The sequence below is a fragment of the Aythya fuligula genome, chromosome 23 (assembly GCF_009819795.1).
Source record: "Aythya fuligula isolate bAytFul2 chromosome 23, bAytFul2.pri, whole genome shotgun sequence".
In the NCBI taxonomy this organism is placed as follows: domain Eukaryota; kingdom Metazoa; phylum Chordata; class Aves; order Anseriformes; family Anatidae; genus Aythya; species Aythya fuligula.
The window spans coordinates 6,560,811-6,579,330 of NC_045581.1; the positions used below are offsets into that span (position 1 = coordinate 6,560,811).

Below are 18,520 nucleotides of genomic sequence, written 5' to 3' on the forward strand. Positions count from 1 at the left end.
TACAGAAGGAGATCATACTGAAACAGCAGGTAAGGCTTTGATGTCTGAGTCTCAGAAAATAGGATCTTAAGTATTTTTCCTTTCCTATAGTGGGAAATGCCTTTTCCTGAAGTGTGGACTTACCACATCACTTTAATTCATAGTTTAAAACATTTCCTTTAAGAGAATCACTTGGAGTTGATAGCTTGGAGTCCCACTCTGATGGGCTGAGTTTCTGCCAGCCTACATTTGTCTCCTCTCACTAATAGCATTATTACCTTACCTTTAGAGCCTGCATTTATGAAACATAATGATAACCCTTTTAGCTTCTGCCACATTATGGTACAAATACTCAACTCTGAGTGAACACCAGTGCTTTAAATTTTAATTCTCCTTTTCCAAAGAACAAGGAGTAAGCACATCTTTGTTAGAAAAATAAGTGCTTTAAACCTGTAACTAGGGAACAACAACTGTTACTGTAAAAAAAAAAAAAAAAAAAAAAAAAAAGATATGGTCATATGGTCTGAATTCCCAGGGACAACTGCCTTTAAAAACAGGCACACAACCTTCCGCCCCCCAAATCTGCCAAATTACCAGACTGAATTTCCTCACGAGCAGGCTTTAGAGGGCTGCTTGCTTGGCTGTCTGCTCTAGGATTATGAGAGAGCATCTCCCTTATCGTTTTGCACATGCTGTACCATCTGTCCTAAATCTCCTTTTATAGGGTTATGGATTCCAAATGACATTTCTTTCTTAGGAGATAACAGGGATGTCTGAAGAACCCTGCTAGTAGGTATGGCTGTAGTGCTATTTATGTCACACGAGGATTTTTTTTTCTCCCTTCATCCCACAGCCACAATGAACTCTGGTGAACCATGCTGCTTCTTTGTACCCAGACAAAGAAAAAACAGTTCACCCATAGTCCCGGGGAAACACAGGGAAAATCGCCCTGTTCTATTCCGTGTTGCGCTTGAAGCAGGCAAAGATGAAATATTACTGAATTCAGACGTTACAAGGACACAGGATATGCCTTTAATCTTTTATTGTACATTATAAAATGTTTATTGCTCTGTCTGTATCAGAGGTGCTGACCTCTCCCTCTTGGTGATGGAGGAGTATGTTCTGGCAAAGGATCCTCTGAAGAGACCTTTGGGGTTGGCCTGCCTTCTGGAACTGGCACAAGCGAAGCCCTTGCTTGTTCACAACCGTGTCTGCAGGCAGACTGCCTAGGGCCTTTCTCCCAGATCAACTCTTTTGGAAAGGCTGGTGTCAGTGGAAGTGGAGAGATGGCTGACCTCGGTCACCGCCAGCCCATTTCTTTGCAGGGACTTTTAAACCAGGCTCATCCGAGTGCAGGCTTGTAAAGAGAGACCCTTCTCAGGCCAACCTGTCTGGGTTTTGATGGGACAAATAGGATCTTGCCTCATCCCCTAGTGCATATGGAGTGGTCTTGTGGAGTAGTTAAATAAATACAGATACCCCATGGCACACTACAAAGAATAATTTTTTTTTCCGTGTGATGGACTTGCATCTATCAGCTTCCAGAGCACCAGCAACCCCAGGGATCCTGTCAGCTGTGAACATTAAGCACTTAACAAGAGAGAGGAGAACCCCAACCCCTTTCCCATTCATCACCACCCTTTTCGTGGAGGACTGACTCCAGCAGACACCTGGCATTACAGCGTCACAGAAAATAGTGCAGACGGGACGTGTAAGGAGAACCAGACCTTCCCACAGGAACCCTACGAAAAGAAGCCATTTAAGAACTTAAGCCCTCAGAAAAAGGTCCCTTAGGCAAGAGCCTTTTGCAGTAAATGGCTATTGCCCCTGGAGACCTTGCATAGCAACCGGTATCATGAGTTTTTTTTCTTTTTTTTCTTTTTTTTTTTTTTTTTTTTTTGCTGACTGGCTACGTTTTTATGGACTGTTTATCACACTGTTGGTGGACTCAGACCCAGCTGAAAATACCATGGAGAAAATGTTTGAAATTATCCTGGAAGTTGAAGAGGGGCTTCTGGTGTCCCCTCGTACTGGTCTGTGCCAAAGTGTTTGGAGTGCCCCGAGTATCTGCGATGACGAACACCAGCGTGAGACAGGAGACACAGAAATACCGGAGTCATGAGCTGCAGCCTACCTGGAGAACAACCAGGGAAGTTCTCACAGGAGGAATGGTAACTGGGCTATGACTTTTTTGTTTTAAAAACCCACCTGTAAGACGTGTTACATGATACATATCAATGGAACAAAGCAAGCCAAGAGCACACAGCAGCCAAAATCTGGTTGCTACTCGTGTCTGTGATGATCTTTCCTTCCTTCTTGCTCGGAGAGGAGTGACAGTGACTGATGCCTGAGCTCACGTTGATACTGTCAAGATGTAGTGACAGTGAGGCAAAATAAAGATACACCGAAATCTTGTAACATTTCCAAGGACGAGGAGGCTGTTCCAGAAGACGGAGTGCGAAGGTGGAGAGGGGTGTGTGAGAAGTTGCTCCAGCCCAGGTGATTCACGAGTCCAGTGCAGGATCACCGGCAGCAGCCGTCTCACTGATGCTTTTCCATCTCAATTGTTTGTTCAGATTTCAGTTGTTGTTGTTGTTGTTTTTTTTTTTTTCATGATTTTTCTTACTGGCCAGATGTTTTGCAGAACACAGACGAGGAAGGAGGTGTATGCCATCAAGTGACAATCGCTGGGTCTCCTTCCAGATTGCTCCAACATTATTTCACCTCCCCAGTCATCAAGGCTCAGAGGCAGAAAGTGAGAGTGAGAAATGGAGTCCGTCTTTCAGATGGCAGGCTGTCACGCTTCGATGATATTCACTGAGGGCTTGTTTTTTGGAAACTGGGAGAGGAGAGACAAATGAAGAAAGGACGTATTAGGAGTAACACGTGAGGAAAAAAAACATCAGAGATCTCTGCAGTGTGCTGGCGAATTTTGTTTCTGTAAAAGTCCTTATTCCCATCCCCTGAGGGTAAGGAAAAAGGGCAAGCAGTGAGCATGAATTAGTGACTGTTTCAAATAATAAGTAAATGCAAAGTGGTGGGGATGTGCCAGAACACAAGTTGCAAACAGAAACACAGGAAAGTCAAATTTAATGGAATAAGTTGGTATAAATTATAGGCTTGAGTCTCCTTACACTATAAATACAGCATGCCTTTAACATCACATGTATTACCAGCCATGCTCCCGCTGATCAATTTTTCAGTTAATTGTGAGGCTAATGTCCCCTTTACCGCTTGCCACCTAACTGCTGCTCTGGGGGTAAGGAACCAAGCAGCTCAGGGACTGCAGCATTGCTCAGCACATTTTTTTCCTAGAGATGCTCAGATATTTCAAAAATATGGACTGAAATCCAGTTTACTGATGCACAAGGGCTGACCCAGAGGTGGGAGTGAAACGCTGGCCTCCTGACACACCTGAGGTGCTCAGATGCTGAAGGAGCCACGGTGCTGGCATGCATGGAGGTGAAGGAGTGCTTCCCTTCTGCATCCCCGCTGGAGGAAGGAGGCTGGAGCAGGGATGTTTAGCAGCAGCTGCTTTTTGGGGGTAATTTAGCTGAGTCCCAGCTGGAAGTTGATTGCCTGCCGTGCCCCCCACCCCGTGTGCCAGCCTCACCTTGCTGCGGAGGAGCCCACCGCCCTGGTGCTCAGGAGTGCTGTTCTCCGAGGCGCTCTTGACTTTCTCCTTGCTGTTATTTGGCTCGTTATCTTTGATGATATCGTACTGTCTGCAAAACAGGGCGATCACCCCTAACAGGAAAAAGCATTAGTGATCACACAAATGAGCTCAGCCCCTGGAGCCTGCAGAGATCAGAAATCCCTTGCTTGCCAGCCAGCTTTGTGCCTCCTGGTAGAGATCTCGGCAGCATTCACACTTGTTCCTAAGGATCATTTTCTAACACAGCTAGTTGGCCCTCTGGCTGTTTCCTTCTCAGCGCCAATTCCATGCTAAACTAGTTAGATGGAAGGACAGAAGATTAATTATATTCCAATTTCCCTGTCATTAAATGGGACAAGTGCTTTAAGCCCTACATTTGGATAGCGATTAACACCGACCGTGTGGTTAAATGGTATCTTTGCTTTGCAAACACAGGAGCTCCTGGAATTTCTGGTGAGTGGAAATGTGCCTCATGATCTTTCTCCTCTGAGGTGAAGAGAAGGAGCTGGAGCTGGCAGACAAGGCATATACTGTACCCGCCTGCTGACGATGTAAGCCAGGGTCTCCTGAGCAGCAGGACAACATCTGCAAATATGCAACGGTGACGGCAGCAAAAGCTGCCGCTGGAAATTTCCTCCCACACGCACAAGCACAAGAAAAGAAAAGCAGGGGCAGCAATGACAAATAAGAAGATTGGGAATGTCTTTCTCGGAAGCTTTTACATGACATTTTGACCAAATGACTTCTCTGCCTGGAAATTCCAAACACAGGGGTAAAGGAGACCTGAGCAGATGTTGCTTCTTCGCAACTGGAAAATATTTTAGCTCCCCTAACAGCAGAACATATGTACAGCTTTTGCCAGATATCACAAACCGCTTCCTAAAGCGAGGTGGTGTTATGGCAGCAGCCCCCAGGTGTTACTGATGAACACAGTGGTCCAAATTCTTCCTGCGTATGTGAACAAATGGCTGATCCTGGGAGAACAGGCTAACATCTGGCATAGTCACACCTTCTGTGCCTCCTGATGGTAAAACTGAGGCACAGAGAAATGCAGCCAGCACAGGAGCACGAGGCTCTTCTCTGAGTTGAGAGCCCGGGGCACAAACTAATTCCGGCTTGCATTTGCTAAACCATTGTCATGTGTTCAGGTTGTGGCCAGGGTAAGAGCTGCAAAGAGTTGTTTACATATTGAGATTTGGTAAAGAGCCCACAGGATGAAGAAGAGCTCTTTCCCACACCCACTTTCCTTCATAAATGTAAGTCATCTGACTAGAGGGGAAATTGTGGCATTAGCAAGTTCTTCATTCAGATGCTGATCGGAGTTTTAGATTAGGCTATGGCAGGAGATGAATCCGTTGTTCAGTCACTTCATGTAATTATTCATGATTGTTTTTACTGTCAGGGCATTTAAATTGGAATGTGCAAAGATAAAGCTTGATTTAAATGCTGGAAAGACCATGGGCTACAGATTTTTGTTAACCTTAATTTGGGTTTTCATTTGGTTATCATCGTTAGCAATAATTGCTTTACAATGCATGGTAACCTCAGGTCTTTCCAGGGCAAAAAAAAACTATTTTAGTGGATCTGATTCTGTGTCACCTGGATTCACTTGAAAGAAACCTCGCAGAACTGTATTAGAGGACAGCTAATCCCTCCATCCCCGTTTTGGCAGCTCTCAGGTCAGTGACTGGCTTCCTATTCACATCTCTCCATGGAGGTGTTCTCAGCTCTGCAGAAATTAGTAGAAGTGGGCCAAATCCTTTGGTTAAGTAAACCAGTGCAATCCACATGGGCTCAGGATTGCTGCAGTTTACAGGTTTACAGCAGCAGAGGTGGCAGACCACTGTCCATAGCAGACAGACCTTCACGCAGCGTGACCTAACCCCAGGGGACCTGAGAGCCGACCCTCGGTGCTTCTGTGGTCGTTTTCTCCTCCAGCCGAGGAGAATTCTCCGTGCGGCTCTTGGCATCTCCGTGCGTGGGAATCTGGTTGGACTGGGACAGGGGGACTAGAGGTGGAGTGGCAAAGGTTGTCTTTTCTGGATCGCAGATTTACCACAGCGCCAATTTCCCTGCCTGGCAATTTTCTCGGGTCACCTGAACCGTTCCCCATGGCAGCCTGCTCTGTGACTCGCAGGGAGCAAATGTTGTTTCATTCATGCCTTGTGCTGCCGCAGGAGCAGCAGCTGACTGGCAGCCAGGGGAGGCTGGGGCTCGAAATAGAAGACAAGCGCACAAACTTTATTTCCCATTAACTCACGCATGTAATATCCAAACTGAACAAGCTGAAGAGCTGCCTGCAGCCACTCTGGATGTGCTAAGCTGACGGGGTGGGACTCAGGAATTTTCCTCTCCCTGTTTGCTAGCTTAAAATACAGGAGCGAGATCTGTCCTAGGCACAATTTGGTATAAGATCAATTGAAACATAGTCCCAAACTCATGTTGGAAAGAGCTCGTGCAGATTTTCCCTCCTTTGGTTAATGTGCTTCTGCTAATGTTCCTCCTCTTCCTATTAAATACTGTTCTTTGTGTTTTAACAGTGGATTTTGTGAGTATCTGGGTTTATTGGTGTTTTGACGTTTGGAGCTATTTGTTCTTTCAATGCTACCATTGTTTGAGTTGTTTTTGCAGTGGGTTTTGGTGTATATATAGTGGGTGTTGAGAGCAAGTCTCTTGATGTCTGATGTGTGTTTGAACTTTGGCAGAATTCTTATGGGAATTTCTGCTTTGCATGAGAGCTGGAGTCATATAATAAGCCAGTTAATTACAGTGACCTGTGTCATTTGAAGGGCTCGAGGCATCCTGGCGGATGGCTGAGGACATTATCATCAGTGCTTTCTGGAAAAATTGCGCTTACAGGATTAGCCATGCTGAATTAGACAATTGGTTCATCAAGTCCATTATCTACTTCCTGCTGCACCAGATCACAGCACTGATTCACCTGCTTTTGGCACTGCCCAGCTCCTGATGCTGCAGAGGGAACTGAAGTGCCCTTACAGCTGAATGTGCAGTGCTCTTCATGGGAGGAAGGGTTTCTTTTCAGGTCTTACACGATTACACATGCAAACCAAGCAAGCCACAAGCCCTGGGGATATTATGTGCTTTCGACAGAGAGATTGAACTGACCTGCCCACATAAACAACACCACAACAATGATGAGAATTTCCCCTGCTCGCAGCTGTTGGTTTTTCTTCGCCATCTCCTTCATTGTCACCTCATCTGCACAAGGGGAAAGAGAGATGGTGAAACCTAGCCGTGCGGGCTGCAGGCACCAGTTCAGCGGTGCCCTTGGCTCAAATCATCAGCGCAGAGCAGTCCTCCTCGCCCGCCAGCCCCGCGAGCTGTGCCTTGAGCCTGCAGGGCACCGAGCTCTGCAGCCGCTGCCCCTTGCCCGTCCCTGGCAGCCTGCAGGGGATGGGGCAGGGGGGAGAGGTAGGACGGGGCCAGCGGGCAGCTCCTGTGGAGGTGCTGCCACGGGGTGAGCCCACACGGGGTCCGGCCCCGCGGTGATTTCACGCTGCTGGCTCTGATCTCTGCCAGCGCCGTCTGTGCCTGTCACAACACCTTGCATGCTTCAGCAGCTCCTCTCCCGGCTCGGGAGCGGGGAGCCTGGCATGAGATTTTTCACCGGGGCCATGGGATTCAGAAATGAGCAGAGCCTTCTCGCAGGGCGTAATGCGCCTCCTCGCCTTCGCAGCACTAAGAAGATTACAGTTCAGGCCTCCGGGGAGGGAAGCAGCGCTCCGCTTAGTGCTTTCAGATGAGCAGCAATTCGGTATTTACCGACACCAAATCATTTTAGCAGGAAGAGTCAAGAACTCACAACTGCTTAAGAACCACAGCCAAAAGCCCTGCAACAGGCTGAGTCCTCGGCTGAGTCCCCTTGATATCCCAGCCCCCTGTGGTCCCCAGCCCTCGCCGTAGCAGATTCTTCCTGCCAGAAAACCTTCCACATCTGGTTTGGCTTAAGAGGAGCAAGTGAAGGAGCCTCCAGGCAGGAAGCTGGAGACATCCATCACCCGTGGAGGTACTCAAAGCCCAAGTGGACATGACCCTGGACCACCTGCTCTAGCTGACCCTGCTTGAGCAGGGGGTGGGGGTAGATGATCTCAAGAGGTTCCATTCAACCTCAACTATTCTGCAATTTGGCAGAAACCTTTGAAGTGTAAGAAAAGTGGAGTCTGTGGGTATTTTTTCCCCTGCTGTCCTGGAACCCAGGCACAGGGGGCTCAGCAGCTCCCTGCAAGTGCCCTGTGAGGACAGCTGGGCTGTGCCCAGTGCCACCCAGAAGCCTGGTTCCACAGGAGAGCACGGGCTGCTCAGGAATTTCCCCTGCCATTCCCCACTTTCAAGGATGCTGGACACACTGCTCCCAGGCTGGAAACCTCCTCACTTCGCCTGTTAAACCTCATCTGAAACGGGAGGAAAGAACAGCCAGCTGTTGGGAGCAATGGCTGCTCACCTTTTTGCAGTATTTTACAAGGGGAAAGTAACCTCATCTTGATCTCAGGTGTACTCAGTGCGTGTCCAGTACTGAGGTGTAATTGTACTCAGTACATTTCTATTGCAGTCCCACTGTGACAACAGCCTGAGCCAGCAGCACTGTGCTGGGCACAGCCCAGAAAGCAACACAGCCTCAGCACCTCCTTGTCTGCTGGGTACCCTTGGGGCATCCCTCTTGTCTCAGCCCCTTGCATGTTTAACCCAGCTGTCCTCACTGCCCAGCACACTCCTGGCCTCCCTGCAGAGCCCTGCGCTGCCTGGGCTTCCCAGGGACCACACAGGAACTCACCCACACTTGCCTTTATTTTTAGAGGCTAGTTTCTCAGCTTCCCTGGGGGTCTTGAAGAGGACTGGCTCACTGGCAGGGCTCTGGCCTTGGATGCTGATGGACTGGACATGCACAATGTACTCAGTGTCCTCCTCTAGGTCCCAGAGGGCACAGGAGCGGGTGGTGGTGTTCACCTCCTGGATGAAGCGCAGCATCCGCACGTCCTTCTTCTGGAAGCCGAGAGAGGAGAGCACAGAGTGGCGGAGAGGCCTCCCCGTGCGTGCTGCTGGCGTCTAAGGCCACTGCTTCCTGCCCTGCCCACCACGGACGTGGAGACGGTCGGACCCTTTCCCCTCTGCAGCTACCACAACACGGAGCACTGCTGCAGAGAGGACGGGGAGGAAGCTCCCTCCAGGACCACAAGGGACAGGACAAGAAAGAATGGGCTTAGACTGCAGCAAGAGAATTTGGAAACGGAGGGGACCTGGGGTGAAGATGAGCATGACCGAATCTGGGTAACCATAGGCACTGTACCTGCTGGGAAATTGCAAATCCAATGACAACTTCATCCTCCAGAACATCCCAAGTCACAACGGCGGAGTTGGCTTTCAGGTGTTTGACCGTGACATTGACTGGAGCCGATGGGCTGTCTGCAAGGAGGGAGAGCACAGCCTGTACAGGGGCACTCGCAGCAGGACACAGAGCAAGGGCAAGGAGGGGAGTGGGAAAGGGCTGCTCAGGGGCAGAAAAAGGAAATGTAAGGCATAGCCAGGGACTGAGGCATGAGAAATGGAGCTGCAAGTGACCTTCCTGTTGGTGGCTCTGGGTATGGGACCTGGAAATGGCAGATATTCCATGTCTTAATTACCAGCGAGGTCCTAGCGGTCTCTGCTGAGAGTATGAGTTACATTATACCCGTGAAATATCCGCCCCGTGGAAACAATTTGACGGCACAGCAGACTATTGATTAGCTCACTCGTCTCCCCAGCCACGTTCCGTGTTTTCTCTGGTGTGTCCTATTACAGCCTGACAGTGACAGCTGGGAGGAAATGCAAAATCTGTCTTAGAAGTATGAAAACGGGATGCTTTGATGAGCACTCTGGGGGTTTGAAAGTCAGTGGTAGTAAACGGGAGTGATTCTTCTGCTTTTTCCTGTTAGTCTGAGAGAATTTTTTTATACACATTTTGTGTTTTTATATGTAGCTGCTGGATGCTCCATCAGATGGCCAGAGGGCATTCAGCAGCCGTCCACTACCAGGACAGAACACGCTGCACCAGCCACCGATGGACGAGGGGAATGTGAAAAGGCCAGGCCATGAAAGCAGTAGCCCGAGGCTCTGAATTTGGTGGTTTTTTGAGCACAGCTGGGTTTCCAGCCACAGGGTCAGCCTGTGCAGCTGCCAGCCCTCGTCCTGAAGCCCTTTGCTTCTCCGGGAGAAGGTTCTGCCTCATAAGCTTGGCACCGTCCTTCCCGTGCTGTGCATCAGGTTGTACCCCTGGTCTCTCCTCTGGTTAAACTGAATTCCTAATTGCCAGACTGTGCCCCAAACTGAAGGTGGTAAATGCTAACCAGAGTTAAAAGTAAATGCTAACCAGATCGCAAGGACTCTGAGTACCCCCAGGAGGTCAGCAGGGTGGGAATGGGTCATTTGTTCTGACTTGCATCAAAGAATAATACTTCTGCTGCTTTTTAACCACTGCACAGTGCAGCCCTTCTGGGGCTGGGGCTGAGGCCAGCAGTAAAAGAAGGGCGCACGTGTGCACGTCTCCGGTAACACTTGTCGGATTTGCAGTCAGTCCCAGCCGCCTGAATGTGGCCGAAAATATTCTAGCTGCAGTGTCAGTGCCTCCAAACGACTGACTTCACTCCTGGTGAATGCTCCCTGGGGAACAGAGAAAATACCAGGAGTGCAGAACTCCTCATCTGAAGGCTGGTGCTGTTCTACACCTAGCAGAGCAATGACCTGATTCCCTCTTTCCTCCCCAAACGGCAGCGGTGCCAGCCTTCAGGGCTCCCCTTCCTGCCAGACCCACATCTACCAGGCAGGACCCTCAGGAATAGGATGTCTGCACGAGCCCTTCAGACCCAAACTGGTCATGGGGAGTCCTTCAGAAAGCAAAAAAGCTCAGAGGAAGGTGCAGGGTCAGGTTCACATGAATTTGAGACCTCAGAAGGCGGAGCAGCAAGCAGGGTGGTCTTCAGGGTTTCATGGAGGGAAGCGTCCTTCCTTTCTGGAGCACACCATCAAGGCGCTATCAGCACAGAGCATTAGCATCTAAGGGCATGGCCTTCCTGAAATGGGGCAGCAGGGTCCCCACCAGCCCTCAGAGAAGGGCAATATTCCATCGATGTCCTCCGCAGGGCCAAGGAGAAGCTGGGCTGGGAGCTCAGCCTGGTGGAGGCGGCTGCCTGCTGTGACCCAGGGAAGGGACGTGGGGCTGCAGCTCCCCACCTTCCCCGTCACCGAGCCCACGTGCTGGCCAGAGGAGGGTCTAATTTTAGTAAGGGGCAGTCAGCAGACGGGAATGTGCACCGGGAAGGTCTGTGAGTCATGCCTGGTGAATTCGCTAGAGCATATGGAGGACATGGAGGAGCTGGGAGACAAAACAACCCCCAGCTGCAGCCAGGCACTGCACCCGTCTCACAGGGCAGCTGTACGGTCAGATCCCAGCGTGGTTGTCTCTCCCGGATATTTTTAGGAGAAGCTACCACTGATTCACCCAGGAGGACTTTGAAAAGAGATGGATTGGCCTCACAGGAGCAGAGAGCAGAGTATCGGGGAAAAAGCTTCAGGCTGGGAAAGGGGCACAAGCAGTGCACCACCCTTGGTGCCTGGGTCCCCTTTGAGGTTTGTGACCTTGAGCACAGCTTAAAAAACGTCAGTTTCCTGATGACATAAAACACAGGTGAGTTGGGAAGGTGTCGCAGAGCTGGAGGAGAGGAGCAAACAATGTCCCTGGGAGCTGGAGGGAGGCTGCAAGGCAGAGGGGATGCGCTTGGTGAAGCTGCAGCCCCGAGCTTGGAGCCCTCAAAGCAGGACTCCAAGTGCAGGCAGGGCAGAAATCAGCTGGCGTGCATGGTCAAGAGCACTCCAGAAAGCCCCCTCCATGGTACTACCTTTGTAAGACGGTGTAGTTAAAGTCAAAGATAACACAGCAACATCTAGGACAGATCTGAGCATGCCTTTCCTTCACTACTACAGATTAGGAGGAGCTACACATAAATCAGGGGTGTCAAATCAGTACAGAAGTGATATGAAAAGAGAACCGAGCGCAGCGTTTGACAGAAATACAAAGCCGGGAAAATGAGTTCCCTGCTCCCAGAGCTGAGTGAGTAATTTGCGAGCAAAATTTTAATCCGTGAGGATGCTTTTCTCCCTGCTCCCGGGAGATGCATGATGAGATCATGACTTTCTAAAATCTAATCATTGTTCCAAGATATTCCACACCGCTTTTGGCTGCCTGGGCCAGTTGCGGCTCTTTGTAGTGCCAGCCCGGCTGAGCTCAGTAATTTCTGTTTCCCAGCTGGCTGCAGCGGGTCAGCCTCTCTAGCAGGGCCTCGAGGTGCCAAATCCAAACGTCTGGCTCCTTTCGGACTCATCTGCAGCTCCTGGAAACTTTGCTCTGTGCCTGCAGCAGCCAGGGGAGCTGCCGGTGCTCTGAGGAGCAGGCACAGAGCGGGATGTCCCCAGGGCCAATTCCTTCCCCGCTGCGGGTGAGATAGCAAGGAACACGCCGTGCATCAAACCTTCCTCCTGCATGATTACTCCGGAGACACTGCTGGCAGCACAGCCCCCGTCTGGTCTGTAAGGAGCCCAGACTGTGCAGGATTCCTGGCTTAGCAGTTTAGCTTTACCCCAGCTCGGGGGCTGCAGTGCCTGCTGGAGCAAATCACACCTTGCAGGCTGGCGGAGGATCTGTTTGGCCAAATTTGAGTGAGAGCTGTGTGCGTGGATGGAAAGATGCTCTCATTTTCATGCCGGCAAAACTCACAGCCCCCTGTTTAGGGAGGAACCGATCAATTAAGGTAAAGTCATGATGATTTTTAACAAGGAATGGCTACTTCAAAACTGATTATGCTTAAACCATGCCTTGTTTCTTTCTCACCCTCATCAGTCCTGCACCTCCCAGGGCTGTCGCAGCCCGGTGCTCCTGCCCACCCTGGGCTTTTTGGTAAGAGAGGGTCAGAGCCACCTCCACGCAGCGAGCAGGCGTGAGCGGCAAAGATTACTCTTAATCCCCTCTTAATGCTGAGAACTCCTTCTAGCCTCTCATTAAACGCTCTGCTGATTATTAATGGACTTTTATTTAAGAGAGAGGGGAAAAAAAAAAAAGCCACAACGCTTTACAGCTTTGGGCTGATTCCCTCCTGGCTTTTCATTGTCAGCACAGCGGCTGCTGGCACAAGGAGCAGAGAACCACCCACCTGCCCCTTACGGTGACTTCGCCACCGCAGCTGTAGCATGGGCAGGGTGGAGCTGCTTCACCTCCAGCTCCCTCCACACAGTGCACCCAAACCGTTTGCTGGATGTGCTTTTTTGAATCAGGAGCTTTAAAACTCAGGATGTTGGATCGTGGGAATTAAGTTTTTCATTAAGAGCCACGAAAGGTGTAGAAGAATGTGTGTGATGCAAAAGAAATCACATGCGGGGACATCACTGGCTTGTTTTTTCTAGGATGCTGGGGCTTCTCTAGGGAAGTGTCAAGGCCACAGATGCTACAGGGAGAAGCTCAGAGCTCCTGGCCCTGCTGCCATGGGCCCTCTCCTTACTGTTGTCTCTCTCTCCTGTGAAGCCACCCAGTCCTCTCAGTTTGCAGCCCCTGCCATGAGCTCCTATGGTCCGGCTGGGGGTGGCAGCCAGCTTACTGCCCTTGGCCATGCCAGCTGCTGGAGGAACCATCTGCACAGAGGAAAAGGAAGATGGTGTTAATGTCACACCCCGGGGGTCACCTCTGCCTGATGAGTTACGTGCTCAGGCTCTAGGTCTGGTATGAGGGCATCTCCCTGGGTTTATCTCTGCGGCCAAGAAGCCCGGCCTCCCTCTTATCTGCTTCTTCCAAATTCAGTGCCTTGCACACTCCGGTCTCTTGGAAATGCCTGGAGTTAAAAGCAGATGCTTCCTACATGGGCAAGGCTATGCTGTGGTCATGGCATTTTTCTAATTCACTCAGCACCTCTTCCCCAAGCATCTCCTTTACTCTAGCAAAGGGCTCAACCGAATCGGAGCCCCTGGGCTGGGGTGCAGCAGTCGGGGCACCTGCAGAGGCTCTGGAGCTGCTCGAGCAGAGCTGCCCAGCTGGACCCAGACCCCGGCCACTCTTGCAGGGTGTGTGCTCCAGCACCACAACCCTTCCTACAGACACAGGCGATGGAAGGACGCAGCCTGCCAGGGGAAGGAGCATCGGTACGGTGCCACGTGCCGCTCTCCGCAAAGCGCCCCTGCCTGCTGGCTGCGTGGGAGGGGGCAAAAGGCTGCCTTTTCTGCCTTCCCGAGCCTTTCTCTGCTCTCCCAGCACGGCTCCCTTCAGTGGATGTGATTGCTTGTCAGCTTTATGGGGTATGTAGGAAGGCTGGCGCGCCGTTCAGCTTCCCTGAGTGTTTTAATGAAGAGAGCCTGCAGGGGAGTGGGAGGGCGCAGGGCGCACCGCTGCTCTCCCTCTCTGCGCCCGCTCGCGTGGAAGCGGGGCTGTTTGCCGAGCCCTGCCGGTTCCAGAGACCAGAAAAGAACAATCGGTGGCTCTTCAGGCTGGGAAAGAGGCAATTATTTCCTGCTGACCGCCCACTCCTCGTATTAATGGGATACTAAAAGGCCAGCCCCCGCTCGCCCCTGAGGCTCTGTCCCCGATTCCCTGCTGCCCGAGCACGCAGGTGCAAACACTGCTGGGGCGGGTGGAGCCCCCCGGAGAGCACGGTGCTGCTCACTGTGTCCAGCCAGCCATTGGGGATTCCTCAGGGTAAGAGCAAGGGGTTAGAGGAGTCAGCAGAGCTGGTCCTCAGCTGGGGTTGGAGCAGCCTTGTGCCATCACTGCTCTGGAGAATTCCCCGTGCTGCCAAACCTCCAACTGCGTCCCAAAGCCAGGCAGGATTTGCCCAGGTCTCGCCAATGCCCCGACTTTGGTTTTAACGCTGCCAACCCAGAGCTGAGTCATTGTTGAGGCACGTTTTATCCAGGGCCCAAACACCCAGGCAGGACTGGGCACCACGGTCTTTTACAGCCCCTCAGCCTGCAGCCGTGCACTGCCAGGGAGGCACAAGAGCGATGTCGGTGGCAGCGATGGGGAGCAGGAGCTGGAGCTCGATGCCCAGAGCTCTGCGGGGAGCTCGCTGCCTGGTCCCAGCCCAGCTCCGCTCCTGTGCACAACACTTTTTTACTGCACACACACAGATTTTTAGGGTTTTTACTGCACGCACACAGATTTTCCTACTTCAGTGCTTGATCCATTTGTGCCTTTGACTGAATTATGCCTGAGCTAGGCCTTAATTTGGGCTCTGGGTACTTTATAAAACAGGAGGGGGTTAATTAACAATAAATGCCACATGGATGAGGCCGCACTCAGCACCAGCACATGGGCACGGCTCCATGAAGGCTGCTTTTGGATCCTGCCAGGGTGCCCGTGCATGGCTAATGTGTGCGAGCTCGTCCCGCTCCGTCTTCCTCATGCACGTCCCCAGCAGGAGACAGCATTTGGAGGAGGGTAGCGCAACCTCGGCTGCTTCGCACAGCAGAGTCCCTGCTGGGAGGCTGACACCGAGGTTAGAAACCTCCATATTTCAATTAAACCTCTCCTACGCTGAACGCAGAAATCAATAAAGTGCTGACGCCATCCCTCAGCTGGCCAGGGATCTCCGTGGCCGTGGTGAGACGGGAAGGGGCAGGCGTGGGCTGCTCGGACATCTGCAAACTGCTGCCAGAGCCGTCCCCGCCTGCTCGTGCGTGCCGCGCGCTGCTCCCGTGGTGATCACGCACGTGAGGCTGCCAGACCGTGGTCACCTCGGCTCCCCGGCTGCAGGAGGAGGGCAGCAAGTCCCGTGGGGACCAGCACCCCTGTACTGGTTATGCTGGTGGGGAGGATGAGGGGGTGGAGACCCGGCCTCTGCAGAGGGAGCCTCATTTGTAGGGTGGCTCGAGGTGCGCAGGAGAGGCAGGAGAGCTTGGAGCTGCTTTGGGGCCATGCCCAGAACCTGGCCTGATGCCTTTGGGCTCCTTTTGGGGAGCGGATGGGGGCGAGGTGCTACCGGGCTGCTTGACCTGGAGGCTGAAGGGAAGGCTGAGGGCTGGATGGGGCCCAGAGCTGTGCTGGAGGGTGAAGTCTCACCCAGCCTGGGAGAGACTGTTTCACCTCCATCCCACAGAAATAAATCTGACCCGAGCTGCCTGATGTGTAGGTATATTTCAGGGATGCTGTTTGCCCTGGGAAGCTGCAGGGGCTGAGGACCATTTTGAGGTCTTTCACCACTGCTCCTACAGCCCCTACCAGCCGCCTGGTCCAGCACAGATCACCTCCTGTTTCCACTGCTCTGAGCGGGGCAGAGGGGCCCAGCCCACCCCCAGAGCAAGCACAACCACAGAACGAGCCGTGCTTCAGACCTGCTGAGTGGCCCCAGGGATTTCTCTGTGGCAGCCACAGGAGTAAGTTGGAGAGGTTCCCCCGTGCCGCCGCTGAGGGCTGTCGGAGAGCCCTGGGTGGAGGCTTTCTCAGCTGCCTCCTCGTGGTCCTGCCTCCCCTGCTGCTCACCTTGGCATCACCTTGCAAGAAGCAGCCCTGGGTGGCCAAATGCCCCTTCCAGAGCAGGGCCCAGTGTGCGCAGGGTCTGAGCTCTGCCCTCACTGTGGCTTGGCAGAGGAATTTGTGCCATACCCCCTGGGTCTTTCCTGGGGACAGCAGCTTTAACCCCCCAGCACGCATTATTTTCAGCCTGCTTTCAGGAGCTCTGGGTGCAAAGGGGAGCGCAGCTGAGGCTTTACCCTGCCACCCCCCCCGGCCCCTGCTTCCTCTCCAGGAGCTTTCCCGATGGCTTTTGGCTTGCTCGCCTCAGCGGCCTCGTGGCCACGTGGCTGGCAGTGCCGGGGACGCAGTGCTGGTGGTGATGCTGCCACCACCTCTGTGTGACCTTGGGACGATCGCGCCCGTGCCCACCTTCCTTTTGTCTTGTCCCCCCCTGGAAACCCGGAGCAGCACCAGCCCCCAGCCCAACGCCTCCACCGGCCCCTGCAGATCCAACAGCACGAGCGGGATGCGGCGGGGGCGCGGGGCATAGCACCAAGGTCACGCAGCTTCGTCCAAACCGAGGAGCACCGGGGCTCCTGCGGCCCCACCGCATGCTGCAGGCGCACAGTGGGACCGTGCTGCGTGCTCACGGGGCTGCCGGCCCCAGGAACCAGATGAGCTCCCCACAACCCGTGAACGCTGCCTGCAAGACAAGCAGCGGGCGGTGATGGGCAGGGACACAGCTCCATGTTTACTCTCAGTCACTGGCTGAGGTGATTCGAGGATAAGGAAGAGCAGGGGAAGTGTCCTAGTTTACAGGAAACCGGGAAGGCCGTTGCAATTCCAGAGGTGTTGTTTTCCCTGTTGCTCCTTCCTTTTAGGAATGTTTCATGAATGCCCCCGGGTCTGCCCCTCATCAAACGGCCTCTCCAGCGTGCCGATGTCTAGCCAAGGATGCGTGCATCGAACCCAAAGGTTTTTGGGGGTTCCTGCAGCCCCGGCACAGGCAGGACAAGGGTGAGCATAACTCCCACAACTACTGGGGCTGGCTGGGGGCAGGAATTTCCACTCCCTGGAGCTGCACATCGCCAACAGTCACCCACAGCCTCCTGGCATGCGAGATATTCTGGCAATCAGCGTTTTGCAAATCGAAGCAGCTGTTCCACCAGCATCCTGCAGCCACACCGCCTGTGCTCGGGAGGGAGAGGGCCCTGTCTGTGCGCACAGAGCCAGGAGGGTGCCTGGCAGGGGCCGGGGCTGGGGCTGGGGCTGCGCGGCGAGCAAGGGCTCCAGGGGAGCACCAACAGCACTGCCGAGACGTGGCACCCACACAGGGCACTTGGGCAAGGGCTCAGCCTGGCCAGAGCAGGGAGCTGAGCACCTCCTGGTTGTGTCAGGATTAGGACGAGCTCCCAGGGGCATTTATCTTCCCAAAAGATCCCCCTTAGAGGACCCGGCCAGCTGGCAAGGGCCTGGTTTTGTGTCACCAGGACGTGCCATGTCCCATGGTCAGGGGTCCTGTGGGGCTGCCCAGGGGGGGATTACTGGGGCCGCCAGCCCACGCGTGGGCAGCATACGGCTGCCTTCGCCTCCTCTGCTCCAGCTCAGCCCCTTGGCGTGAGCCACAGGGGTAGGAGCAGGGACAGGGGCTGGGGGCTCCTGCTGCTCCCCCCGCGCTGCCGTTTTCACACCCTGTGCCCCCGAGCCTCCCTCGGGAGAGCCGGGACACCGGAGGCAACCGCGGGACGGGGGCTCCCTGCCCTCCTCGTCCCCTCCACCGGTGCCCACCAACTCCTTCCCGGGGCTCCCCCGGTGCTCCCCAACCCCCTGCCCGCCCCCGGCGCGCCCCGGAGCTCTCCGGGCCCGTCCTCCCCGTTCCTCCCGGAGCTTCCCCCTTCGTCTCCCCCCGGGCCCGGCGGCCCCCTACCTGCCTCCACCGGGCGCAGACCGGCGTAGCTGAAGCAGAGCAGGAGCGCGGCGCCGGTGCAGCCCAGGAAGGGCTCCATCCCCCGCGCCCGCCGGGCCGAGCCGCTCCGTGCCGAGCCGCTCCGGGCCGGGCCGGCGGCGCGTCCTGCGGGCGCGGCGGCTCCGTTCAGCACCGCGGAGAGCTCCGAGGCCCGGTGCCGCCGGGGCCGCCCGGTTCGGCCGGGGGGGGTGGGCTCCGAGCCCCTCGGCAGCGCGGCGCGGCTCGGCTCGGCTCGGCTCGGCCGGGAGGAGGGGGCGGGCGCGGCCCCACCGAGCCCCGGCTCCGCCCGCTGCAGCGCCGGGCAGCCCCGCTCCGGTCCCTCCCCCGGCCCGGCCCCGCCGCCTGCCTCAGTTTCCCCAATCCTGGGGGCTACCGGGGGGGGGGGGGGGGGGGGCCCGGCCACCGGGAGGAGCGGATATCCCCCCCCCCCCAAGCAGGC

The 18,520-nt window shown here is 54.1% G+C and overlaps 1 protein-coding gene across 1 annotated transcript; it reads right to left on the bottom strand.

Moving 5' to 3' along the window:
- Positions 1–1,006: 1,006 nt before the first annotated feature.
- On the bottom strand, positions 1,007–18,255 carry FNDC5 (fibronectin type III domain containing 5). The gene is made up of 6 exons (XM_032202184.1): positions 18,043–18,255; positions 8,940–9,055; positions 8,437–8,635; positions 6,761–6,853; positions 3,593–3,726; positions 1,007–2,818 (listed from the first exon to the last, which is right to left on the bottom strand). Exons 1-6 carry the CDS (start codon positions 18,119–18,121, stop codon positions 2,777–2,779), a joined length of 663 nt encoding a protein of 220 aa, XP_032058075.1. The 5' UTR covers positions 18,122–18,255; the 3' UTR covers positions 1,007–2,776.
- Between the last annotated feature and the right edge of the window lie 265 nt (positions 18,256–18,520).

Bases quoted from the DNA above. Each gene is read 5' to 3' on its own strand.
- FNDC5 (XM_032202184.1), bottom strand. From the start codon at position 18,121: ATGGAGCCCTTCCTGGGCTGCACCGGCGCCGCGCTCCTGCTCTGCTTC. The intron at 6,854-8,436 runs GCAAGTGTGGGT...CCCCTTGTGCAG, and splicing joins ACTAGCCTCTAAAAATAAAG to ATGAGGTGACAATGAAGGAG. The intron at 2,819-3,592 runs GTGAGGCTGGCA...CTCCTCTCCCAG, and splicing joins GTGGGCTCCTCCGCAGCAAG to TTTCCAAAAAACAAGCCCTC.